Source organism: Pongo pygmaeus, chromosome 10, assembly GCF_028885625.2.
Source record: "Pongo pygmaeus isolate AG05252 chromosome 10, NHGRI_mPonPyg2-v2.0_pri, whole genome shotgun sequence".
In the NCBI taxonomy this organism is placed as follows: Eukaryota; Metazoa; Chordata; class Mammalia; order Primates; family Hominidae; genus Pongo; species Pongo pygmaeus.
The window spans coordinates 97,187,955-97,215,402 of record NC_072383.2 but is presented as its reverse complement, the minus strand read 5'-3'; the positions used below and the strand labels follow the sequence as shown (position 1 = coordinate 97,215,402).

At 43.8% G+C, this 27,448-nt stretch overlaps 2 protein-coding genes across 18 annotated transcripts in view; one reads left to right on the top strand and one right to left on the bottom strand.

Annotated features, from left to right (window-relative positions):
• Positions 1 to 22,389, top strand: part of ANKS1B (ankyrin repeat and sterile alpha motif domain containing 1B) — a 1,280,047-nt gene extending 1,257,658 nt beyond the window's left edge. For 5 of the 12 annotated variants that reach the window (XM_054442263.1, XM_054442260.1, XM_054442270.2 and 2 more), the window contains 2 exons: positions 4,174 to 4,341; positions 9,841 to 13,317. In XM_054442263.1, coding sequence (XP_054298238.1) covers positions 4,174 to 4,341; positions 9,841 to 9,951 — 279 coding nt within the window. In that variant the 3' untranslated portion in view covers positions 9,952 to 13,317. Of the gene's footprint in view, positions 1 to 4,173; positions 4,342 to 9,840; positions 13,318 to 20,055 lie in introns of those variants that run through there. The other 7 variants (XM_054442264.1, XM_054442261.1, XM_054442271.1 and 4 more) reach the window with 2 other exon arrangements.
• Positions 20,257 to 27,448, bottom strand: part of APAF1 (apoptotic peptidase activating factor 1) — an 88,056-nt gene continuing 80,864 nt past the window's right edge. For 5 of the 6 annotated variants that reach the window (XM_054442254.2, XM_063646611.1, XM_063646609.1 and 2 more), the window contains one exon: positions 20,257 to 23,223. In XM_054442254.2, coding sequence (XP_054298229.1) covers positions 23,077 to 23,223 — 147 coding nt within the window. In that variant the 3' untranslated portion in view covers positions 20,257 to 23,076. The remainder of the gene's footprint in view (positions 23,224 to 27,448) is intronic. The other variant, XR_010122675.1, reaches the window with a different exon arrangement.

Here is a 27,448-nt window from a genome sequence, read left to right as displayed (position 1 = left end):
AATTCAGCATGTTGCTTCTGCTATATCCTATGGGTCAAGCAAGTCAGTAAAACCAGTCCAGATTCAAAGAGCAGATTCGACTTCTCAACAGGGGAACACCATGGTGTGCACGGGAGGGGAGAGTTGATGGCAGTCATCTTAGAGACAAGCTGGGTAGACATGGGTTGGGCCAAGAGCAGGAGATTTTGAGCACAGATATTGGCTCATGTCAAGTTCTGTAACTTTCTGTCTCTGTAATGTCTGGAAAGTTATTTCATCCCTCTGAGCCTCCACTGCCTCATCTATAAAATGAGGATAATATGCTACTGCATGTGATTGTGGTAAGACTTAAATGAAACAAAGATAATGCTTGGCACATCTCTCACACGTATTAAGTTCTTCCTTAATGGTAGCTAGACTGAGTATTAACTAGAAATGTTATGATTACTCCAGCTCGTCCTGTGGATATTCATTCACTCATTCATTCATTCAGCAAGCAAGCAAGCATTTCTTCAGCACCTGCAATGTGCCAGGCTCAGTACCAGGCATTGGCCTCCCCACAGTTGCAGGGATAATATGTTGAAGGCAGAGACAGTTGGGCTTTCAGATTTTCTGGGTGTCACCATGGGCTCTTCAGAGCCAGCCAGCATCATTGAGGTTTGCAAGATGGGCTTCTCACCTAAGCCTTCTGATGTTACAATATAATTTTCAGCCTCATCCCAGTAGAGTCTCCTCGTACATGATAGCAACTCTCCTCCCACTTCAGATGGTAGGGATGTTAATAGGAGAGGCAGGAGAAGTGAACCTACAAAAAAATGGGGGTTCTTTCCCCATTCACACGTGTGTCCTCAGGTCCCATGGGATGAGCATCTGTTTCCCCAAAAGGGCCCTGGTGTGTCGGGATGGGCAACACAGCACTTGGAAGGTGCGTCTCGGTGCCCATGGGCCCTCCTGGCATCCAGCATCAGTACCACAAACAGGCTGCAGACAAGAGAGGAAAGGTAACAGTGTCCAATCCTGTACTATACATAATCACAAAAGAAACTCGACAAAGCATTCTAAAATAAAACTAAAGCAAGATGTCAAGGAAAATGTAAGCGGAACCAGGAGAAGCCATTAGGCAGAAAAACTTAATCCAACAGTCTGGTCTGTGTGTCTTACTTGAGCAGTTTCCTAATACCAGGAACTAATTAAAAATGAAAGGGCAGGACTTCTAACACATTCTCTCCCAAAACCTTTAGGCTTCCCATAATCATGTGAAAAACCTCACTTGCTCAAATGAAGGTCTTTTTACTTTCATTTGAAGATACTGGAGCTTTAAGTAGATCTCACTTTCAGTAACTTGTTTTTAGGTTAATGGTAAAGGAATTCACACTCATTAAGTTCCACTGTTACAGCAGATAAAGACCACATGTTACAGAATCACTGAATCTCACACCTTCATCTTAGTCTAGTTTCCCACCCAGAACAGGAATATCTGGTACATGTCCCCAACAGATGGGAATCAGCCATCTTCCACAGTAGCATGAACAAGACCAAGAGCCTGTGTCTTCATTCTGAGACTACAGAAGTCGGAAGCCCCGCCTGCCTTTCAGAGGGGACCCACGCAAACAGTAAGAGGCAAAGCTGACGGTGACGTGAGTGCCAAGTGTAGGCAGTGGAAAGAGCTCAGACCTCTTTGTGCAGTGATGGTCAGAGCTGTCTCCCAGACCTCCTCCACTATCATTTGCTGGTGCGTTACTAATTTACTAGGCTGACTCATCTCTGGAGGCAAACACGGGCTCAGTGTTCATTGCAAGGAAGTGCTCAGCTTGCTGTGCAAGGTGCAGTACCTCCAGCAGGCAGATATCTGTCTTGTAGGGTCAATATTTCCTAACAACTCACTTAAAGGAGACAGATACATCCTCTCTCAAACCAACTCTCAAGCTCAGAGGCATTTTCCCCACTTGGTTCTGAGACCATCACAACTGATCTGGCATGGATCTGGAATCTGGTTGGTCTAGAACCCATGGGCCTCTTCCCCATGGCCTCAGAAGGCACCATCCTGCATCTTCCTCTCCATCATCATCATCAAATGGGAACAAATGCAAACACATCTCCCCAGCAGCAGTGTGGGAATCGGGCTCCCAGAGCGCTTGATGAGGGTGGAGATGGGCAGGAACAGAGAGGGCCAGCTTAGTTGCAATATCAGCATCAGCAGAATGACATTTCTGTGATTTTTGAGAAACCATGAGTGGACATTCTAGGGACATTCATCAGAATGAAAACTTGGATGGCCAGGCACAGTGGCTTACACCTATAATCCCAGCACTTTGGGAGGCCGAGGTGGGTGGATCACCTGATGTGGGGAGTTCAAGATCAGTCTGACCAACATGGAGAAACCCCATCTCTACTAAAAATACAAAATTAGCTGGGCATGGTGGTGCATGCCTGTAATCTCAGCTACTTGGGAGGCTGAGGCAGGAGAATTGCTTGAACGCAGGAGGTGGAGGTGGCAGTGAGCCGAGATCATGCCATTGCACTCCAGCCTGGGCAAAAAGAGCGAAACTCCGTCTCAAAAAAAAAGAAAAAAGAAAACTTGGGGCACACCATGCCTGCTCTCAGCTGCTGCAGTGACCTTCAGAACGCTCTGTGACCAGTATGCATCTGCTTCTCTGATGCTCTGTGACCTCAGGGTGTGGTGGACACCCTGCCTCTTTTGGGTCAGACAATGTGACGGTTTCTCAGTGAGAGAAGACCAGGCAGAGCCGTGCTTGGAAGAAAAGGCAGAAATCAAAGATACACATTTGGAGAAGAGAAGAAAACTAGAAATCGTCTTGAGAAAAGGACTGATTGAAGGTCGGAAGAAAAGAACTTTTCTCCCAGGCGCTGCTTGGCATGGCATCTGGCCTGACAGAATCTCCTGTCTCTTGCTGATTTCATGATAAAATATAGAGTGGACCCACAGGGAGAGCAAAAGCCTCAAGAAATAGCTAGGGAATTGGCTCTGTTGGAGAGCACTGTTTGCGTGCTCACTGCTGCGACTGTGAGCCGCCACACCAGCATGACTAATGCCTGTCCTCTAGGCCTAAATTAGATTTTGATTGTGTTTCATAGATGTTCACTGAATCACAGATGTTTGAGGTAAAAAGACCCAAACTTCTCAGGAACACCTCCTGTGGAGTGTGTGGGATCATCCTCACAGGCAAGGCTGAAGCGCTCCCAGGACTCAGCAGAAATACCAGTAGTAACCCCTTACCTTCCAAGGCCTCGGGGGCAAACCAACTTCCCACAGGGAGAGCTTTGAATGGTGTGGGCTCCTGGGGCCAGTGGGCTGTGGGGCCTGCTCCTCCTGGGGCTAACTCAGTATCTGTAAGCAAGTGTGCCCTATCAGTGTGTAAACCAAAAAGTATCTGAGACAAGTCTCGGTCAATTTATTTTGCCAAGGTTAAAGATGCACCCATGGACCATGTGTGGTGGCTTACGCCTGCAATCCCAGCACTTTGGGAGGCTGAGGCAGGTGGATCACGGTCAGGGCACAGCTTGGCTTTATACATTTTAGGGAGGCATGAGACATCAATCAGTATGTGTAAGAAGTACGTTGGTTTGGTCTTGAAAGACAGGATAACTAGAAGTGGGAAGGCGGCTTCCAGGCCATAGGTAGATAAGAGACAAACAGTTGAATTATTTTGAGTTTCTGAAGATTGGAGCCTTTCACTGAATACACAATTTACAGGAATAGTCACTTATGCCTTAGTCTGGCTTAGGGAAACAACAGGACAGAGGAAGCAATCCGATATGCATTTATCTCACATGAGCAGAGGCATGACTTTAAGTTCTGTCTTTTGTCCACAGGAAATTTCCTTGTGGGCAAATTGTGAGGGAGGTATGTAGCTTTTTTATCTTTGTAGCTATCTTATTTAGGAATAGAATGCAAGGCAGGTTTGCCCAACACAGTTCCCAGCTGACTTTTTCCTTTGTCTTAGTGATTTGAGGTCCTAAGATTTTTCTTTTCACAAATGACTAATGCCTGGTGTAAACCCTAAGTTGGACCCGGAGTGTCCTGTTCTTTGTAGATTTCCAGTGAATCGCTGCTGCCTCTGGTGAAGTAGTTCAAGTTCCTCCCTAGTTCACTTCCCTCAGTGTTCCTCAGCCATTCGACCCATTCTAATTTGCAGTGTGCCAGTAGCAAATGCTTTCTCATTTTTCTTGCAGAATTTAGCCTATGAAATCATCCTAACCCTGGGACAGGCATTCGAAGTCGCTTACCAGCTAGCACTACAAGCAAGAAAAGGGGGACACTCCTCCACACTTCCAGAAAGCTTTGAAAACAAACCCTCCAAACCCATCCCCAAGCCCCGCGTTAGCATTCGCAAGTCCGTGGTAAGTAGAAAAGATACAGATGTTCTAAAAAACCTTGAACAGGAGGAAAAGGGGCTGCTAACCAGGCCCTTGTGTGGTGTGGGTGCCATTAGAACCCAGGGCCTCTTCTTCATCCTTTCCGTTGGCCTCCTCCTGGCATGTGTCCATCATCACCTCTGCGTGGTTCCCACCAAGTCTTGGGGACCATCTCCTTCAACCTGGAGCCTCCAGAGAAATCCACTTTCTCAGTCACCTGCAGCAACCCTATGAAGGGTCTCAACAGCAGGTACTGCCGTTCTTGGTGAATCTTACCTAAAGATTCGGGAAAGCTTGGGAGCAGTGTTCCCTGAGGCTTCAGCTGCCATCCCATCAGAGGGTAAAGCCTCCTACAAGCCCCTGGCCTCCAGAGAGGTTTGCAGAGGTACACAGTGATGATGTCCTCGGTCCCCAGCTAGACGAAGCGGGAGGCACAGGCTGCCCTGCTATATGCAAGGCCTGCGCCATGGCCCGCGTGCTTTGTCTCCCACAGCTGAGGCTTCCTGCAGCATGGTGCCTGTTCAGAAGGTGCAGCCCCTCCTTCTCAGCATCTGCCTTCCTCCAGGAATTTCTTCCCCTTCCCTCCCACAGGCTCTGCAGACATCCTGTCCCAACAGGCTTGCATGACTTCAAAGCGGCCTCCTCTGGTAGTAGCAATATCCAAAAGCTGGAAGTTTCCCAACCAGCCTCCCATCTGGTTTCTGCCCCGGCTGCCGTATTGCATCCTAGAAACCCTGGGACTCCCCCAGAATGCATTGCTCTCACGCCCCCGAATCCTTCCATCTGGAACTGTCTCTCCTCCTCCTCACCAGCCCCCACCTCCACTGTCATGGGGGAACAGCAGCAGGCATTTTTAACGTTTGCAGGGAGGCACCTCCCTTTGTGACCATGCGGTTCTTGTTTTCAGTCTTCTTTTGGGGGCCTACCCCTGTCACCCTTCTTGGCATCATCAACATCCACAGGGATGACCCCTCCAGCATCTGGTCTCACGGTTCCCTGACAGTTTACTTTTGGGATCTTTCCCTCCGGCCCTAGCCATTCGCTCCCGTGTCCATCACTCATTACCGATCATCCCCAGGAGCTGCATCTCCTCTGAAGTCTTTCTTCCAACGCCACGCTCTGAGCCCCTGGTCCTCCCGTTCAGCACTGACCCAACCCAACACACTGGCTCCCAGTTCTGTATCTCCAGCCCTGGGCACCCCCCAACTCCAGACTCACGTGGCCAGCTTCTTTCACATTTCCACCTTGATGCTTCACAGACATCTGAAGCTTAGCATGTCCAGGACACAATTCCTGATTTTCCCCTCAAAGCTCTTCTCTCACCAACTTCCCCACCCCACAGCCACTCACCATGCAACTCAAGCCCAAAGTCTACAAGTCAGCCTGGATTCCTGTCTTCCCCTTACCTCTGTATCCAGCCCATGAGCAAATCCCATCTACCCTACCCCTCAAATATATCTCAATCCCGTCCACTCTTCCCCACTTCCTCCATCTCTCTTCCAGTCGGGGCCACTGCTACCTCGTCCCAGGCCTATGCAGTATAGCTCCTTGAGACTCCCCTCCCCACACAGCAGAGATCAGTCATGGCACCCTCTGCCCCAAGTACCCAGAACGCAGTTTCCCACCACAGTCCTCTGTGATGCTCAGGTCTTCCCATTCCTTGACTATATAATGCTCACTCCTACCTGAGGCCTTTATGCCACCTGCTCCCCACACCTGGAATATCCTCCCCCGGTTTCTGCATGGCTGACTTCATCTTGTCATTCAGGTCTCGGCTACTTGAAGAGGCGAATGTCCTAACCACCCAATCTGACGTAGACACCCAGTCACCTTCAAGCATGTCATCTGCTTTTAATTCTATGTAGCATTTATTAATTGAGGGTTTGTTACTGATGGCTTATTGTCTGTCTTCCTCCACAAAAATGTAAGTTTTGGGCCGGGCACGGTGGCTCACGCCTGTAATCCCAGCACTTTGGGAGGCCGAGGTGGGCAGATCATGAGGTCAGGAGATCTAGATTCTCCTGGCTAACATGGTGAAACCCTGTCTCTACTAAAAATACAAAAAAAAAAACTTAGCTGGGCGTGGTGGTGGGTGCCTGTAGTCCCAGCTGCTCAGGAGGCTGAGGCAGGAGAATGGTGTGAACCTGGAGGCGGAGCTTGCAGCGAGCAGAGATCGAGCCACTGCACTCCAGCCTGGGCGACAGAGCGAGACTCCGTCTCAAAAAAAAAAAAAATGTAAGTTTCATGCACACAGGGACCCCACCTGTCTTGTCACTACCAGGATCAGGCCCATAGCAGGTGTTCAGCGAATATCTGTGGATGACGAAATGAGGGCCTGTGGATGGATTTCACAAGCATATCTTTGAGATTGATTAGGCTGTTAAGTGTCCAGGAATTTGCAGAATGTTTTAGAGATTATCTCTTAGACTATTGTATTCATTCTCATGTGGGCTGAAGAAATCTGTTCACAGCAGGTGCCTCTATCTGACCTTACCCTGGTCCCCATAGGCTTCTTCCAGAAGAGCACAAAGGGTTGGGTGGCATAAGAGCTCATAGAATATTCATCCAGACGCCTTCAAGGGAAATAGGAAAATATACAGTGAATAATACTGATGTTATTTATGTGCTTCAAGATCAGTCCCCCTCGACAGGCATTAGTATTCTCGTTCCTTCAGCCCCGGGCATTTCTTGGTAAGAAATATTCAGTGACCCCTAAGAACACGTGAGGTCCTCCCCACAGCTTTATGGAGATACAGTCAAGGCATGGTAGAAGGCAGCTGCAAAGCTCACAGTGCCAGAGAAATGGGAGAGGCCTTCCCACAACCCCAGGCTCTGAGAAGAGCAGGCAGCTAGGACAGGGCAGGCAGACCTGGAAACACCAAAGGAAGAGGCAGCCATGGTGTAGATCCACCTTGGGGCCGTTCCTGAGAGCAGACAGCCGCCCCGCCCCAGGAGTGTCCCGTTGTATTTGTATGCACAGGGAAGAAACCATTTTAGGATTTGTCTCAAGGCTCAGCCTGACTGGGCCCCTGCTCACCTCCTCACCCTTAGTTGTCTGCCCTCCTGTTCCCCACCCTGCAAACTGACCCCAACCCCTCAACGACCATTTTCCCTTACCTCTGGGACGGTTTTTTATTGCTGTGTGATATTTTGACACATGTATACAATATGTAATGATCATATCAGTAATTGAGATATCCATCTCCTCAAATATTTTTCTTTTGTGTTGAGAAATTACAATTCTTCTAGCTATTTTGAAATATACAATAAATTATTGTTAACTATAGTTACCCTACTGCGCTATCAAATACTAGAACTTACTCCTTCTATTTAACCATATTTTTGTACCTATTAACCAATCTCTCTTCATCCCTACTCTCCCTTCTTCACTTTCCAGCCTCTGGTAACCACCATTCTACTCAATCTCCATGAGATCCACTTTTTATAGCCTCCACATAGAGAACATACAATATTTGTCTTTCTGTGTCTGGCTTATTTCACTCAACATAATGACCTTCAGTTCATTCATGTTGCTGCAAATGACAGGATCTCATTCTTTTTATGGCTGAATAGTATTCCATTGTGTATATATACCACATTTTCTTTACCCATTCGTCCATTGATGGACACTTAGTTTGATTCCATGTCTTGGCTGCTGTGAATAATTCTGCAATAAACATGGGAGTGCAGATATCTCTTTGATATACTGATTTCTTTTCTTTTGTATATATACCCAGTAGTGGGATTGTCGGAATACATGGTAGCTCTATTTTTAGTTTTTTGAGGACCCTCCATGCTATTCTCCATAGTGCCTTTCCTAATTTAGATTCCCACCAACAGCGTAGAAGTGTTTCTCTTTCTCGGTAGCCTCACCAGCATCCGTTAGTTTTTGTCTTTTTGATAGTAGCCATTCAATAGTAGCGGGGGTGAGGTGGTATCACATTGTGATTGTCATTTGCATGTCCCTGATGATTAGTGATGTTGAGCATTTTTACCTATACCTGTTGGCCGTTTGTAGGTCATCTTTTTAGAAATGCCTGTTCAGTTCTATTGCCTGTTACTTAATCAGGTTGAGTTGGTTTTGTTTTTGTTTTTGTTTTTTATTTTTGTTTTTTGCTATTGAGTTATTTGAGTCCCTTGTTTATTCTGGTTATTAATTCCTTATCAGATGGATACTTTTCAAATATTTTCTCCCATTCTGTAGGTTGTGTTTTCACTTTGTCGATTGTTTCCTTCGCTGTGCAGAAGCTTTTTCACTTGATGTAATTCCATTTGTCTCTTTCTGCTTTTGTTGCCTGTGCTTTTGAGATTTTACCCAAAAAATCTTTGTCCAGACCAGTGTCCTGTAGTGTTTCCCCAATGTTTTCTTCCAGTTCTTTCATCGTCTCAGGTCTTCCCTCTACGTCTTTAATCCATTTTGAGTCGATTTCTGTATATAGTGGAAGATGAGGCTCTGTTTCATTCTGTGTATAGATTATTCTGGGACTTCTGCATGTGCTGTTTCATCTACTTCAAATGCCCCCTCCTCCACTCTTCAGGCAAATACTTGCTGGTCCTTCGGCTGTCCATTTAAATATTACCTCATTCTTTCGATACCATTTATTCAACAAGTATTTATTGTGTGCCTATTATTTACGGGGTTGCCAGGAGCTTTTCTGCGTTTTGGAGAAAATGGCAGTGATCAAAACAGACAAAATCCTGCCTCCATGAGCATACATGGCAGTGGAGGATGAACAAATAAATATGTGATGACGCATAGTGGCAATAAGTATTGTGAAGAATAAGGCAGAAGAGGAGAGCAGAAAAGTTGGGGTGCTTTTTGTAGGAGTAAACAGGAAAGGCTTCTAGGAATACAGGTGCCAATGGAAGTGGCATTTGAGCAGAGACCTGAATGGCATTAGGGCATGAGGCATGCAGATGTCTGGAGAAGGGAACTCGGGCAGAGCAGATGATGAGTGCAGAGGCCCTGGGCGTGGGCTTGGTGGGCAGGAACAGCGAGGAAGCTATGTGGCTGCAGCAGAAAAATCAGGTGGGCAGGGGTACTGGAGGTCACGGTGAGGAGCTCGGGTTTTGTTCTGACTGACTGTGATGGAAACCACTGGAGAGTGAGAGCCGGGGAGTGGCATGCCTGATTCACCTCCTCCAGGAAGCCCCCCTGGCTCCCAAGGTGTGTGTGCCCACATGGTGCCCTCTCTTCCCCTCGTATCTCACCTCTCAGCACTGAAATCCGCCTCTGTCTGCTCCCCGTCTGTGTGAACAAGGGCAAGGGCTGTGCCTTATTCACCGTCACCCTCAGGGTGCCCTGCAGAGAGTCGGTATGCGGTAAATGTGTGTCCAAAGAGCGAGCCCGCGAGCCGCCTAGACCAGCATCGCCGCCCCGCGCCTGGGGCGAGGGGCCTCGTGTGGGTTCGCCAGCGGCGTCCGCGTGCATGCGCGCACCCGCGCGGCGACCGTATAACAGGCATCAGCCTTTCTGTTTTAAAGCAGATCGACCCATCTGAGCAAAAGACTCTGGCCAATCTACCGTGGATTGTGGAGCCGGGCCAAGAAGCCAAGAGGGGCATTAATACCAAGTATGAAACCACGATTTTCTGATACTCGCCGTCCTCCTGTCCTCGCGGTGCCTTGCTCGCCAAGCAGTCCCGGAGCAGGCTTTCCTTCGCGCCTCCGCGTCCACCCAGCCCAGGAGGAAGACTGCTCTGAGCGTGCGGCCTTGTTACGGGCGAAAGGCCACTGGCCATTCCTGGGGAAGTTCTTTCTGCACCAGTGATGGAAAACGCAAGACTTTCCAGTCGCAACCCCTGAGAGGCGTGAGTTGAGATGGGTTTTCCCTGATGCTCCCGACTCCCCTCCCCACCACCTCCCAAGGTATTTCTGATGACTCCGCCCCAGTACTTGCTTTGCTTCATTTGGGGATAATACCTTTTCTTAAAAAAAAAAAAAAAAAAAAAAAAAAAGTAAAGGGGATCTCTAATACTGCCTAAAAGTATGCTTTCACTGTCAGCAGTTTTAAAGGTGAAATCAGAGCAGCACTACCCCTCCCACCTCCAAAGCATCTGTAAAATCATTCTATCATTGAGTATCGTTTAATGCAAAAGGACAAAAACAACTCCCGTGATATGATTGCCAGGAGATTCTGTTTCCCCATTTCTATATTTGTGGATTTTATATGTAATCACCTATGTCAGAGAAAGAAAACCTTTCAACCAAATGATTGGTTCAAAAGGAAAGAATGATTCAAAACAGAGGAATTTATTATGCACAGCAAAATGTGTCTTGTATTAAATATTTTTATTAAAAGAATGTTTCATTAATGCATTGATAAGAAAACTAGGTTAGTTGTGAGGGATGTTTCTGGTTTCATTTCAAATAATTAAATTTCCACTGCTACTACCAAGAGGACTGGCTCAGTGGTGGCAAAATACTGGTGATGCTCCCTAGAGCAGGAGGCCCGGAAGTGCTGACGCAGCCATCAGCCTGCCAAGATTGTTTTTTAATCTTCACAGTGTTTTAAAGAACATGTTAAAAAAAAAAAAAAAATCTAGTGCTCCTGCTGTCAAGATTTCTGTCATGGAAACCTTGTTTGAGAAAGGTGTTAATAAAATTCTATTGCAAAAATTTCTTTTTCTAGAAAAAATAAATACAAAAAAAAAGAAGAAATTCCAAAGTAATAAAACTTTTCTTGAGACAAACAAAAAAAAGTTTGCTTACTATTTGATTAAATAAAATTTACTTACATTTCTTTAAGGTATTTTAATTTTTTAATGTCTCTGTGGAGTATTTGTATGATACCATAATGTATATTTATGTAGAATCAAATTATATAAACAGTACCAATATCATTATAGAAAAAAATAACATTTTAATGTATATTGTTCTAACAATCATATTGTGAATCATTTTGAAGTTCATTATAGCGATATTGATAAATTGTGGAATTGTCTTCATGTTTTTTTATTAACTGATATTATTTTAAACCTAACTGAGATGATCAGTTACATTCATCAGTTGGTGAGTTTTGAAGAATAACTACATTTTATTTCAAACTAACAAATGTATACGGTTTTAGTTCAGTGTTGAAGAATTTTAATACAATATTAAATTACTTGAACTGAACAGTTCCTTGTATATATTTTGCCTATTCACTGTTGATATGTATGTAGCAAAATGAGAGTTAAATAACACTAAAATATGGTACCAGGAGGCAATTGTATAGGAGCAAAGTTAATAGGAGCTTTGCTGAAACAGAAGCATATGTGTAAATAAGCTTGGGCTTCCAGTTATAAATTTTGTAATTTTTGTCATTATTTATATCCTATAAAAAAAGCACACAAAAATAAAACAGAAGTTGTACAGCAGTGGTGCTTGGCATCATTCTGTGAGCACCTTCCCCACTCCCGTTTAGGAGCAGAACCAAAGGCCCAGCCTTCTCAGCATCTACAGCTAAAGGGACTTTTTTAATTGGCAAAATTGTTGAGAAAAGTTGCACAGTTCCAAGTTCAACCAGTCTGAGAAAGATACACAGGCCTCTGAAACTTTCATTTTAACCTAAAGCCCCCACTGCCTTCTTTTAAATATTAAAGCAGACTGTAAGGAGGAATTGTCAAAACAGGCATCTCTAAAAGAGAAAGGACCACCAAACTGGATCACTTTTGTAGCACAGCATCGATGGTATGTTTGGAAAAACATTATCTACATGGTCATCAGTCCTTTCATTTTTTTCTACACACACAGCAGCCCCATAGACCAGAGCAGGGAAGGGAAAAGGAAGGGCTAAACCTGCAGGGGGCAGATGAGAGTCGGCCCACGCATTGACGAAGAGATTTGCAGCTGATTTGTCTTCAAGGGGAAATTTGACACATTGATAACTTCAGTAACCATGGGCAGCGGGGTCATTGAATGCTAACATTACTCAAAAAAGGACTTGAATTCAATTACTCCATTTAATTGTTTCTTATTAAATTGTATTCTATGATAAATTTGAGTGAATGAACCCTATGAAAATTATCCCTAGTTAGTTCATTAATAAGTCATGGAAATGATTTTTCTCAAGACACACAAGATTTTCTCAAGTTGGAATACTTGGGAATATTGCTGGTTCGATGTTTGGATAAGATGGAGCAGAAGACAGGCTTGGATAAAGGAACACGTGGCCAAATCCTCAAAAATCAATAAAAATTCACACCTGGATTCAAGGTAGCATCACTCCTAATTACTTCTGAAAAGAAATGAAAATTTGATAGGTGATCTAGCCTCAAGAGAATTAGAATATAATGGCCATGTTCAGGAAATCCACAGGAAGAGGACTTTTTTAAAAAGAAATACATTTCTAAGTTCTCTTTTTAGATAGGCTAGTCGATCGGAAGGTTCGAAACACATTTTTTGAAATAAAGTTGGGTAACTAGCCAACACAGCCAGCACAGAGTCTACACGCAGCAGGGCCCCACTGGCCCGCCCCATACTCCAGTCCTATCTCCCCAACAGCCAGCCAGCCAGCCCCACATTTACTGCTGTCCGTGCCTCTAGGCAAATGGACCCAAACATCTGCCTGCCCCAGCAACAGAGTCCTGCTTCCCACAGAAACCGGTTCCAAAGCAGGCAGAGACGGTGCTTTGAACTTGCTCAGGCCTCTTGACCGTCACCATGCCGCATATTGTGTCTCCGTTAGTAGCTGGGAGCTGGAACTTATTTTTGTGGTTGAAATAACCCTGAGACCTTGGTGCCAACCAGGGAAATGCCAACTCCACTTAACTGTTTCTGTCTTCTGCTCAAGTCGGTCTACTTATTGAGAACTCACTCTGTGCTTAGCGTGGCATCACTTTCCTTAGAGTTGCTTCTGCAAAGATGGTCATTCTACAGCCAACATATTGCACTCAGTGCGCAACTCATCAAAAATTATAGCTACAAATTATTATTAAAAACAGTTTTTGTTTTTCTCCCCAAAACCTCAGAGACCTATGTTTGGGGAAAAAAAAAAAAAAAAAAAAAAAAAAAAAAAAAAACCTGCATGGGCATTTAACTTTCCAAGAGTAGTTAACGACCAGTGATGTGAAGACTGACACATCAGGCTGAACTAAGACATCCTTCATTTGTCATCTCCAATGGGGTCACCCCGGCGGAAGGTGGCGACTGCAGCCGCGGAGGTTTAATCAGGGCTTCTAACTTGGTTCAGACAGTGGAGGAGCGCGGGTATCAGATGACAGACTTCACGAGTACAGACGAGCTAATATGCATGTTCCAAGCCCTGCTATTTAGGACATCTTGAAGTTCTGTCTCATCACCACAGTAAGAGCAAGAGATGGAGTCAGATTTTACAACCAAAGTCAGCTCACAATGTGGTAATACAAACCATTCAAAGCAATTCATATTCAATACCCAATTTAATTGTCCTCTGGATGTCTCAGGGCCTCAATCAAGCATCCCAACAGCTGCTCCCCAGGGAGCCTGCCTGCCTGCAGCCCTCCCTCTCAAGTGGCAGTAAGACACGTGGGAAGTCAAGAGGCCCCCAAGTAAGAGGCAGCATCAGCTGTTTTCTGACATTTGAGAGGTGGATTTCTCTCTGATTCTCAAAAGTGCATGCTCAGTTGTCTGAGAGGAAAAAAACAATGCCAGTGTGCTGTGTTGAGTCAGGGGAGACTGAGAAAGAAGAAAGGTACAAGTGGATTCTGAAATCCCATTTTAGCAGGCCGTTTCTGGGGTGTGGGTTTGAGCAGGTTGCAAACTCACATGCCTTCCAAGCCATACAGGTGACATGAGTGAGTGGGGTAGGGACTGTGTCTCATCTCAGGGGCAACCACTGCTGAGTTCCAGCTGATTGTTGCCAGGCAGAAAGGAAGACCCTGGGTCCACAGATTTTCTAAGAAATCTGGATTTTCACGCAAAATCGTTGGGTTTTGAAGTGTTGGCAGCAAACCTGGTTTTAAAAAATAAGTGTGAGCCACACAGAACTCATCTGTGGGCTGGGTGTGGTCTATGCATCACTTGTTTGTGAACTTGTTTAGTAGCTTTATGACTTTCTGAGAGTCCACGAAGCTTCAGCAACCTTACGGCTAGATGCCCGGTTACTCATCAGGAGAGTGTTTGTCGCTGGGGTGAGTGGGTGGAGGAGGCAGAGATTCAGGGGTCGGTGACATTTGTTGAATTGCTGTTATTCACCAGGTTTGTTTTGGGGAGTATCAGTTAGGAATTGAACTAAAGAACTAGTAGCAAAGACCAGCAATAACAATGTCTTAAACGAGGCAGGGGTTGAATTTTCCCTCATGTAACATGAACTTCAGAGATAGGCAGTACAGAGCTGGAATTGTAGCTTTATGATATCATTGAAATCTCAAGATTCTTCTATATTTCTACTCTGCCATCCTTTGGAAGTGGCTTTTAGCCTCAAGATTGCCTCATTGTCACAAAATGGCTGCTGGAGCACCCTCCAGCACACACATATTCCAGGCATTAGAAAAGATGGTAAGGACCATAGGACGGAAGCATTGTCCAGCTGAATAAGGCAGACTTTTAAGAGCTTTCCTGGAAGCTCCACCCCACAACTTCTGCATACAGCTCATTGGCCACCCCTATGTAGGAGGATGGAAAATGTGGCTGCAATTGTTAGTTTTAGCTGAGCACACTGCAGCCCCCAACAATGCAGGGGTTGTTAGTGAGGAAAAGGGGGAGATTGGATATTGCGGTGGTCGCTGGCAGTGTCTACTACAGTGGGAATCATCACAGTAATAGCTAAAAGGCAAACACAAGCACACACAGGTGAGACACTTGAACAGAGAAAGCAGTGCCTGTAAGAGGGATTGGTGATCATCCTGACAGAGTTGTTACATAACTTAGCCACCAAACCTGAGCAGGAAAGATCCCCACAGCTGTGTTAATATGCACACCAAACATCTGTGCTGCCCAGCAAGCTCCTGAGAATTTTATGGGCAGAGCAGGCACAAAGGGGCATGCTGCATCGGCAGACATCGCAGCACCATGGGCTGTGCTAAAGGAGGAGACTGGCAATGACTTGGTTGGGCATCAAGGGTGAGAGTAGAAGGCGCTGGCTCTCAACCTCCATTGCACACTGGAATCACCTGGGGAAATTTAAAGACTCCCTAGGAAGTGAATCCTTGAGGAGATTAACCCATTTGCTGAAGTCACACAGCTGGAAAGTCAGTGTAGCCAGGGTTGAACTTAGATCCACTTGACAGCCAAAGCCACACACATACCACCACACTCCCAAGCTACTGGCCCCAGCAACAAGCCCAGGGTCTTTTCTCCCCTCATTCCCAGTCCTCCTTACCACTTGATGGGTGTATGCATCGCCCAAAGAGAATCAAGTTTGGGATAGTTCAAAAGAAAGCAGGTGACAGCTTTCCTGCTAAGCAATGTCTGTCTCCTAAAAGCCAGTGGCCATAAGGAGAAGGAGGTGGTAGAGGAGGGTGCCTGGAGCAAGGTGTCTGCCATGGAGCAGAAGCAGCAGGGTCCCAATTTGTGAATCATGGAGATTTGGGCAGTACAGGAATGGGGGTTTGTAACTGGGACAAAAGATAAGTATTATGCTGTTTATTGAGATCTATGTCAGATTCTTGACATGTTTTTCTAAGCCCCACAAAAGCCTTGTACATTAGGTTCCCTATTTGGCAAATCAGGAAAGTGAGGCTCTGAGGGGCTGCATCTTTTCAAATGAAAGGAAAAGGAGAAGGGGGGGAGATGAAATCAAGATGGCAGAAGAAAGCACACACTAACCCAGGCCTGCCACTAATTTGAAATGAATCTCTTAAGTTTCAAAGTAGAAACAGGCTTCTCCAAAGGGAAGGCAACAGTAGCTCTGCTACCTTCCCTGCTCAATGCCTGAATCATCTGAGAATTGAGAGCAGGTTGGGCAGTGGCCAGGTGCTGGCAAATCCAACGCATTCCCCCCACCTCTACCATCCATTGGCTTCTATCAGAATGTTCCTGCTGCTTTTTTCAAAGAGCAATCTCTACAGGCACAGATACAAGTTAATCAGACTACCAAAAGTAGAAGCTCCTTGGGAGCAAACAGCATCTGGTGTCTTCTCCGAGAGCTTAGTAGTGATGCATCTGTCCTGATGCAAGTGAGTAATGAATGAAATGCAGAACTGAAGTGATGCTCTTGGACCCTCTAGCCCAGGGGCTTCAATGAGAAGGTACAGGGAGTGTCACCCAGTGGAGACAGAAGGCCGTGGCCCAGAAACCCAGCTCCACCACTTTGCTGTGGGGCCCTGGAAACCTAACCTCTCTGCATCTGTTTCCACACCTATGAAAGAGAGATAACACCTTGCAGCACTGTTATGATTCAGTTAAATAATGTATGGAAAATGCCCAGCCTGTGGGCTTGGCACATAAAAGGCCCTCAAAAAATAGTAGCTCCCTTCCTTCCTTCTAAAAGACTTAGTGTGTCTCCAGAGGTTAATTGACAGCGAGTAGGGCAATAAGCCCAAGATGAAGGGCTTAGTGAAGGGCTCACTGCTAATTGAAGGTGACTATAAGAACATCTCCAAAACCATCACATAAGCTATTGGATGACCTTCCCCAGCTACCGAAACCAAGCCTTATGACCCCAAGGCTGATGTCATCTGCCACTAAACCTAGGAGTATTCTACTTCCAGTTGTAACTGACAGGCGACTTACAAGCCTAAGAGTCTTGGCCTTTCTATCTATAAAGAATAGCAGATTTGGATTCTAGCCCTGGCTTTGTCACCGATTAGCTGCTGGGGTTTAGTTCTTCCTTTAAAAACTGAAGCTGCAGTCTGCAGATCCACTCAACTTTTCTGTGAAGATAAATGAGAGTTGGGCAGTGCCTCGAGTGGAGCGGCGATAAACATTTGAATCAATGCGAACGTGTGCTCCTCGGAACAGCAGGAGTCGCCACTCACCTGCTCAGTGTTTTCCAGTTTGATCAGTTGCTCTGAACCCCCAGACCCAAACTCAGGCCTCGACCACCCTCTCTAGTTACATATTCTAGCCCTGAGTGATGGAAATTACAGAGGTAGATTTTTCTATTCATTTCTATGTGATAAGGAGCATTCCTAGTTCTGGGGGCCTGACCTCATAAATGACTTTACAATGAACACCAGTGACTCATTTTCCTGACTCTTAATTGAAATGAAAATTTCCCAAATTCTGGTTTTCGCACATCATTTGACTCAGGAGCAAGTCATTGTTGATGCCAGATGACTTCAAAGGCCTTGTCTCTGCTACATCTCAAATGTGACCCCCTTCTTCTGCCCCTCGTGTGAGCATATACAGTAATTCTTCTATAGTTAAACTCATAGCCCAAGAGCAGCGGATTTTCTAATTCAGTCATTTTAATAACTGTATAGTATATCCATGGTCCCAAGGGGAGTGGTTATGAGCAAGGAATGTATTCCAGTGGCAATCTTCAGAACTAAGAATTATTAGAAAATCATTTTCTCCTTCGCTAAAGGTCAGTGAGTAAATTATAATATAAAACGTTTGTGGAATAATAGATGGCCATACTTGCTGACTTAAACACTCCAGGGATATGTTTATTCATTTTATATAATTTGGTAGCAAACCTCTTTTGTCCAAGTAAAGTTTTACTTTCCCCTAATGATGTTTCACAGAAAAAGGCCAAACTAAAATGGCAAGATAAAATGCTGGTGATATGCTACATCTTCATTTGACAGCCTCATGATATCCTTATGGAAAGGGAGAACATAGACTGTGTTATGAACACGTGGGCAAATTCATCCCATGGAACTCAGGAGATGAATTCCAGTCATCCAACAAGTGTTTACTTAGGCCCTTATTGCAATGCTAGGCTCATGTTAGACTCTGTACAGTCGTGGCTTTCAAGGAGCTTACGATTTACTGGGGACCTCAATAAGCAAGCAATTCCAAAACAACAAAAGCCATGACAGAGAAAAAGAGAATGCTAGGAGAGGGCAGGGCAGCCCTTCAGCTCTTGAGGGTCATCTCAAAGAATTTGTAAAACATAGGCAGTTAGGGGGGAAAAGAAAATCGGTGAGAGGACAGCATAGAGAAAACAGTGTACACAAAGCTACAGACGAGAACTTGGAGCAGGTCCAGGGTTTAAACCGAAGTGTAAACACAATTAAAGTTTAAACAGAGAAGTTTAATGTGATTCAGATGAGTGCTCTGGAAAGATCATGCAGAAGGGCACAACTGGAGGCAGAGATGGAAGCTGGGGCTGTTGCCAGGCAAAGAGGAGGGAGCTCAAATGGCATTGCAGAATGTCCCCTGAGTGGTCTCTTAGTGCAGGCAATGAGATAAGTGCTTCAGGAGCTTTATCTCATTAAATCCTACAACAATCCGGAGGGAGGAACGGATCCTCATTTTTCAGATAAGACAACTGCTGATACTGTCCTGTTTTCTTATCATCTGTTGTCCCCATGATCTCTCAACAACTCAAATGTATTTATTTATTGCTTCCTCTGCTGCTTAAAACAGTGCTTGGCACGTAGATGCTCAAGGAGTGCAGGATAGATCGGTGGGTGAATAAGCAGGCTGATCAAGGACTCCGGCCAAGAAGACATTAAGTTAAGGGGCCCATGTCTGCTGCATTCACTGTACTTACCACACTAATTTGCAACTCTTAGTCTCTGCTGGTCCTTTTTAGTCTCCTAGGCTTATCCCTCATCCCACTGATCTCCAGACTGCCCTGGACTCAGTCTTGGGGCCCCCTGTCTTTTCTATCTACACCCACTTCACTGCTGATTTCATCTACTCCTCTGATTTTAAATACCATCAATTCACTGATGACTCTCAGATTTCTACCTCCAGGTGGCGCTTTCCCATGAACTCCAGAGCCTTGCATCCCACCTACTCAGCATCCCCACCTGGATGTCTAACGGGCATCTCAAACTTACTGTGTCCGCAAAGCTGCTTTCATTGTCTTCTTCATCTCAGCTGACGGCAACTCTCTTCTTCCAGTTGCTCAGGCTAAAACCTTGCATCATTCTTTTCTTGTCTCTCTCACAACCTTTATCCAGTCCATCAGCAAATCCTATTAACTCTTATCTTCAAAATATGTCCAGAATTCAACTTGTCACAAGCTCTGCTGCTGCCACCCTAGTCTGGCCCACCTTCATTTTGTCCGGATGATTACAAAAGCTTCTCACTGGTTCCCCTTTCAGTTGATTCCCACTGCCTGGGTGATTCGTTAAAGCTTAAATCAGACCACTCCACTGCTCAAAACGCCTACACTGGCTCCCGGAGTCAAAAGTGAAGTTCTTACTGTGGCCTAAGAGGCAGCCTCCGGTGCTACCCCAATTCCTCTCTGCCTCTCCTGTTAGACTCCTCACACTCACCCTTCTCCAGCCACATGGGCCATCTGGCTGCTCCCAGAATACACCAACCCATCCCACTGGAGGCTGCACCTGCTGTACCCTTCAGAATGGTTTCCCGACAGATGCATAGCTCACTTCCTTACATCTTTCAGGTCTGTACAAGTGTCAGCTTCTGAAAGAGCCAGTCCATCTAAAACTAACCCCTTCCCCTCCGCTTGTACATACCACCGAATTCACTATAGATTTTATTTACTTTTTCTGCCTCTCCCTGGCCCTTAACTGCAGTGGAGCAAGGATTTTGTTTTGCTCACTCCTGTATTCCCAAAACCTACAACAATGCCAGGCACATGGTACATCTCAATATTTATTAAACAAATGCATGAACAAACTAAGTGAATAAATAAATGAATTCTCTTTTTTACAGGATCTTCTTCATGCCAGCCACACCGGGCAGGAACCATCAGAGAGACACACTGAGGAGGCACTCAGAAAATTTTGATAGAATTGAATTTACATATAGCTGATAAAGCCTAAATAGAAAGGTTGATGGATTTAGCTTGAATCTTTCACTTTAGTGGTCTAATCAACAGATAAATGACAAGCAAAGAATGAAACAATCCAAAAATGTTTTTCAAAACAATTTTGTGAATTTTATTTTTACAAAAATTTTTTAAATTCATATTTTAAAATGTATACCAAGGCAAAAAAAATCATATAAGCTATATCATAAATACAAGAGTTTCAAAACATACAAGAGACATATAATGTAAAAAAAATTTATATATATGAAGTCCAATGTAATTTATAATACAAAAAAATACAGCAAGGGAAAATGCTTTAAAAATGCTCATCTGCAAACTACAAAACAAATCCTCCTCTTGACCAACTGCATGAACTGCCATGAAATTGGCAGCTCCATCATATTAGGTATCTCTTCTTTCTTCATGTTACCTTGTCTTTCTTCCCATTTTTCTTTTAAGACAGGGTCTTGCTATGTCACCCAGGCTGGACTCAAACTCCAGGGCTCAAGGAATCCTCCTGTCTTAGCCTCCCGAGGAGCTGGGATTACAGGCACGTGCCACCACGCCTGGCTCTTAATTGCTTTTTAAGACAAGAGCCATTCAAGGCTTTTTAAAAACTGATGTGTATTGTTATACTTTAACAGTCAGTGGCTTTTAATTCCGAAAGGTAATACTTCATACTCTGCCTACATAAGATGAGCCCCTAAACAGTGTGTACAAATAAAATTATGATTTGGGTATTCTAAGGAGACATACCATTTACAGAAATTTCTTTTGATAAAATTAAGGTTTCACTTTTCACATTTGCTTAAATCACAGTAAGCCTGTAAACTAGCTCCTTGACCCACCATTTAAAAACAAAAAACCTCCTTAACAATGCAAAAGATTGTATTCACTGTATTTGTGGTTCCATCAAAGGCTAAATAGCTTATCTAAAATACATCTAAGTGATCTATTCCCTTACCCTCTCCCCAACCTACCCCACAGTTATACTAATATGCACCAACAATAAAAACAAGTTATCTACTATTAACACTAGTAATCATTTGATTTTGTTCCAGTTACAGAAACAAAAAAAAATCTTTGAATTTTGATTATATTTTCTGGGAACCACATCTACTATTAATTTATCTCCAGATTTACACTTCAACTAAAGTTCCTGATCAGGTCAAAAATAGCTAGTTATTGAGTTTTTTCCCCTGTCAAAAGCTATTTTTCCTGATTAACCTTGGAGATAAAAGAAGAGAAAGGAAGAAGGAAGGAAAGGAGGGAGAGAGAGAGAAGGGAAAGGAAAATAGGTTGGTTGGAAGGTTAATCTTCTAGAGTTACAGTGACTCGTCTGGAACTACACAGAAAACCAGAGAATTCTCTTGAAATTCACTAAAAGAATGGCATTCACAATGCCATTCATCTAAAAGTAAATGGAATTAGATGAAAATTGTTCTATTTCACATTTCTTAGAAAAATCTTATTAAGGCTTATGATTAAAATTGGCCCCACCTCAATGACTAACATTTAGCAGTGGAGAAACTGCTTTTTAAAAAAGAAAAAAGTGAGGATTAGGAAAGATCAGGTTCATTCAAGTAAGAGGTCTGATATGTAAGAAACCAGAGGGAGCAGGAATAGTGTCCAACTCAGATACTGACAACTAGAGTCCAGATATGGCACAGGGCTGCCAGCAGCTACAGTGAGAAAAGGGTAGACCAATAAAATCTACTCTTTCCAACACAGAAGTTTTACTTCACAAAAAGAACTGCTGAAGGCCAGGCCAGTGGCTCACATCTGCAATCCCAACACTTTGGGAGGCTGAGGCAGGAGGATTACTTGAGGCCAAGAGTTCAAGACCAGCCTAGACAACATAGTGAGACCCTGTCTCTACAAGAAAATTTAAAAATTAGCGGGTGTGGTGGCTCGTGCCTGTAGTCTCAGCTACTTGGGAGGCTGAGGCAGGAGGATTGCTTGAACCCAGGAGTTTGAGGCTGCAATGAGGTATGATTATGCCACTGCACTCCAGCCTGGGTGATAGTGCAAGACTCTGTCTCCATTAAAAGAGAAGGGGCCTGGCCAGGCACGGTGGCTCACGCCTGTAATCCCAGCACTTTGGGAGGCCAAGGCGGGTAGATCATGAGGTCAAGAGATCAAGACCATCCTGGCCAACATAGTGAAACCCTGTCTCTACTAAAAATACAAAAATTAGCCTGGCGTGTGCACACGCCTGTAGTCCCAACTGCTCGGGAGGCTGAGGCAGGAGAATTGCTTGAACCCAGGAGGCAGCAGTTGTGGTGAGCCGAGATCGCGCCACTGCACTCCAGCCTGGCAACAGAGCAAGACTCCATCTCCAAAAGAAAAAAAAGGTGGGGGGGGCCTGCTAAATCCAAGACTCACTTATTGAGTCAATTAAAGGAAACGCTGCAGACTATGCACACAGACACAATATTTTTAAAGCAAATTTAAAGAGTGCAAAAAAACTTTAAGATTGTATTTAGGAGAACAAAACCCCCTTGGGGTAAGTGTGGTTCAAAAAGCAGGCCACTGCTACCCTGAGGCACAGCCTGCATAACAGTAATAAATACAGACAGTATTAAAATACCAATTTCCTCCACATTCTTCTCATTAATTATGTCAACCATTTTGAATGCATCAAGACAGAATCTTACCAACAGTACAACAAGGTATGTATTCACATTTTCATTTGCATCCTAAGGACAAACTGTTAATGATGATCATGAAAAACAAGATTAAAGGTATGTTCATTTGGGAAAAGGCTACATTAATATTATTCATCCAACCACAAACACTTTTGTAATGAATGCAATACTGCAAACCAATTCAGAGCTTTATAAAAAGTTGATATCAGAGTTTCATTAGAATTTTTTTCCAATTCAAAAATTTAAAAAGTTCAACTACATTAATGCTTAACTATTTTATTCTAAAGTCTGTAAAATATATAAAATACCAAGATTATCCACAGTCACATATGTTTTGAAGTCAGGGGACACATGTATTTTCTTAAGATTGGTTCCATTTGTGTAGAAGGTCTGTGAGGATTCCCCAGTGACAACGTTCCACCACTGTTCAGAGAAAAATAAAATTCTCATTAGATTGGTAATTACACTGTGTGACAATTTATAGTGCCAGCAGATCCTTTGCCCTATCTCCTCCCCCCAACCGAACTCAAGCAAACAGGAGGAAAATGTCTCGGATTTAATGCTGAATATACTATTCAACCTGGTCAGCCTTTTCCTGATGAACGCTGGTGATGGCCTCACTGCTCCGCCTACACCTAACTCCAACCGTGAGTTGTGCTGGAGAAACGTGCAGCCTGCTTGAGAGCTGCAGACAAGAAGCTACAGAGTCCATTACGGCAGTGGCCGGACTCAACTCTCTTGTCTGCGTGTCCTTCTTGGGAGAATGGGCATAAGATTGCCCCTCTCTTCACTCAAATGCCCCTTTGCAGACACAGACTGGTATTCTGACAGAGACCCAAACTATTCATAATATGGGCTACAGGAAACAATGTTCTCTCTACTGAATCTTCCCTTTTCCCCTTGACCAAGTTTCTTTATAAAATAATCTCTATTATTTATTTACTAAACAAATACTGAACATCTCAAACGTAGCAAGGGCTCTAGCCAAGTCCTTCCTTTCCTTCCCAATCACTGAATTTGCTTATAATATTTATATTCATTTAACAAATGGGAATCATAAAGTTTACCCATCAGTCTCACAGCTAAAATGGGGGCAAGAGACAATACACGTAAACTTACTCTGAAAAGGCCTCAAGCTCACCATGATCCTGAGTATTATGAACATGGTAATAGTGTCACCCACCTTTGTGCCTATGGCAGTACCTAGCATTTTCTGTCTTTCCCATGTGAGTGAGTCAGGTAAGCATGTTCACTATTAGTAATAGTAACTGCTAAAAGTACACCCAATGGACTTTGGTAAACCTCACTGAACCAGCATGCACTAACTTGGGATTTTCCAGAACTCACAAGTTTGCTTTGTAAAATAACAATGTAATCAAGCACATTCCACCAACGTGAGATTCATTTGTTTTCAGTCACTAAGGCTCTTAGAGATCACTTAGTTCAACTACCCAAAAAATGTACAGCACCAAGAACAAACCCTAACTATGGACTGTGGGTGATAATGATGTGTCAATGTGGATCCATCAGTTGTAACAAATGCACATCTCTGGTGGGGGGATGTTCATAATGGGAGAGGCTATGTGTTTGTGGGGGAAAGGGGTATACGGGAAATCTCTGAAATGAGTTAGGTATTATCATTACATCAATTTACAGATAAGAAAATCAAGGCACAGAAGTTAATCTTGTGCAAGGTCACAAAGCTAATGAGTGGCAGAGGCAGGCTTTGAACTCAGGCAGCCTATCTCAAGGCCAAAGCCCACTCTGCTGCCACCAAGTCACGGCACACCACCATTTATCACCATGTATTCCATACTTCAGATCAGCTTTCCCTTCATGCACATGAATTAATGTGAATTTCTTGTCATTCAGTATGTACTCTGTGGCATAATGCAGGTAAACAGCTAAATTATTTTTTCACTTATAAATAGGAATAATTTGGAAGTTAAGAACTTTTTAAGCTTCTGGATACCTACTTTATCTTACTGGCACTCAATTTATACAGCTTGGATTCTAAAGTAAACAGGCTCAAAAGGCCTATTTTCTTGGACACTACAGCAGCTGTTCCTTTTTACTTTTAATTTGCTCTGTGCTTTTGGATAGTCTCATTAACATGCTGGGTAGATGCAGGCTGGGCTATATCATAATCAGTTGAATAAGCTAGTAATCAAACCAGAAGGCAAAGGCAGCCTGATTGTCATTTAAATATACAAACTAAATACATAGGCTAGAAGTTCTTTCACCCTTAAGACATAACATCTATAGTATGTAAACCTATTCTGCTGCTTTATTTCAAGGTTCCCCAACAACTCTGCAAATATGGTCACTGATCTTTGTAACATCTTATAAGCCAGACTCTCAATTATGTGATGGCATTCTGTGGGGGCCAGAGAATCAAATGATGTGGTCTCTAGAAACTTGGTGTCAAAGCTGAGCAGTTAAATTTGTCAGCAGCTAATATAGCTGAAGACTCCCCAGCTTCCAACACAGACAGCAATGACTCTCCTCTAAGCATCATCTCCAGAGCAGACTGAGTTCTAGTTTATCTTTACACTAATAGAGAACAATTGGTGGTCATTTCTCAGGATCTCCTAATAACTGAATAAAGATGTAGGTTAATGCAACATTTTGTAAACAGAATTGTGTTTTCAATGAAACCTTGTAAAGGGATAACATACATCCTTTCTTTTTTAAAAAAATTTTGATAATTAAGTTGTACATATTTTGGGGGTACATGTGATACAATGTGTAATGATCAAATTAGGATAATTGGGATATCCATCACCTCAAACATTTATCTTTTCTTTGTGTTGGGAACATTATAATTCTTCTAGCTATTTTGAAATATACAATAAATTGTTAACTATAATTTCCCTACTGTACTATCAAATACTAGAAATTACTCCTTTTGTTTATCTGTATTTTTGTACCCCTTAGTACATCCTTTCATAAAGCTAAAAACTGTCCTCTAATTTATCTTTTTTATAAGTTAGATTCTTATGGTGGTAAAATTGCAGCCGTGTGGGTCTCATGTAACCAAAACACCAGTCATTCAAATATTTCCAAACACTTATCCTGCCTTAGACAATTAATGAGAATCATCTCCTACACTTGAATGTTTTCAGTAAGAAATAACAGTATCATAAGATCTTATTAGGAATCAATTTTAAATGAAAAAGCTTCCAGAATCTCCAAGTGATCAGCCCAATACAGAGGAGTCCCCAGTCCCTGGGCCATGGACCAGTACTGGTCTGTGGCCTTTTAGGAACCCATCCGCAGAGCAGGAGGTGAGCGGCTGGTGAGTGAACATTACCACCTGACAGATCAGTGGTGGCATTAGTTTCTCACAGGAGCAGAAGCCCTACTGTGAACTGCACATGGGAGGGATCTAGCTTGCGCACTCCTTACGAGAATCTAATGCTGATGATCTGAGGTGGAACGGTTTAAACCTGAAACCATCCCCCGCCCCCCACTTCCTACCATCACCCCATCTGTGGAAAAATTGTCTTCCAAGGAAACTAGTCCCTAGTGCCAAAAAGGTTGGGGACCACTGATATAGAGTATCATCTTCTACCACTTTTCCAAGTAAACTGCTATTCAAAAGACTCACTTCAAGCATTGCCCTCCAGGTGAAGCCTCTGCTAACTCTCTGAGGTTGGTCTGTTCACTCCTCTCCTTTGTGCTTCCACCTCCCTCATGAAAGCATGTCCCAGACCCCTTCTAAACTTTAGAGACTCTATTGGTTTACCACCTGCTTCCCCCATAGACTGCAAGCTGCTGAAGGCAGGAACCAAGCCATAAACATTGTGCCACACAGCAGTAGCTTAGCACACACTGGACATTCAACACAGTCTTTTTGAGTGGATAGATAAAAGATGCATCAGAAAAACACCAAAAATATGACCCTGAAGCACAACACATTCAAATCGTGGCCTCAATCACTAGTAAGTTTTAAAAAGCCAATTAGCTAGAGAAAACAGAGGCAGAGACCTGGGTTTGAGTCCTGGCTTTTCTATTTACTAATTATGTAACTTTATTTTTGGTTTTTTTGTTTGTTTGTTTTGGAGATAGTCTCGCTCTGTTGCCCAGGCTGGAGTACAGTGGTGTGATCTTAGCTCACTGCAACCTCTGCTCCCCCGGGGTTCAAGTGAGTCTCACCTCTCAGCCTCCCAAGTAGCTGGGACTACAGGTGCCCGCCACAAAACCCAGCTAATTTTTGTATTTTTAGCAGAGATGGGGTTTTGCCATGTTGGCCAGGCTGGTCTTCAACTTCTGGACCTCAAGTGATCTGCCCGCCTTGGCCTCCCAAAGTGCTGGGATTACAGGTGTGAGTCACCACACCCAGCACTAATTATGTAATTTCAGGAAAGTTATAACCTCCATAGAAAATCATTTTCCTCATCTGTAAACCAAGAATGACATTTAAGCCTCAAAAAGCTGGCTAGTAAGATGAGGGGAGTGAAGCATTTTGTAAACTATAAAGCAATATACTGCTGCTATTATTACTGAAGAAATTTCAAAAATATGTTTTTTTAAAGATTGTCAACCAACATAGTTAATTGTGAATGACATGGAAAACAGAACTAAGTTAAACACCCAACTTGCTAGTCATTCTAATGCCCCAAGTTTAGTATGAGGCCGTATGACA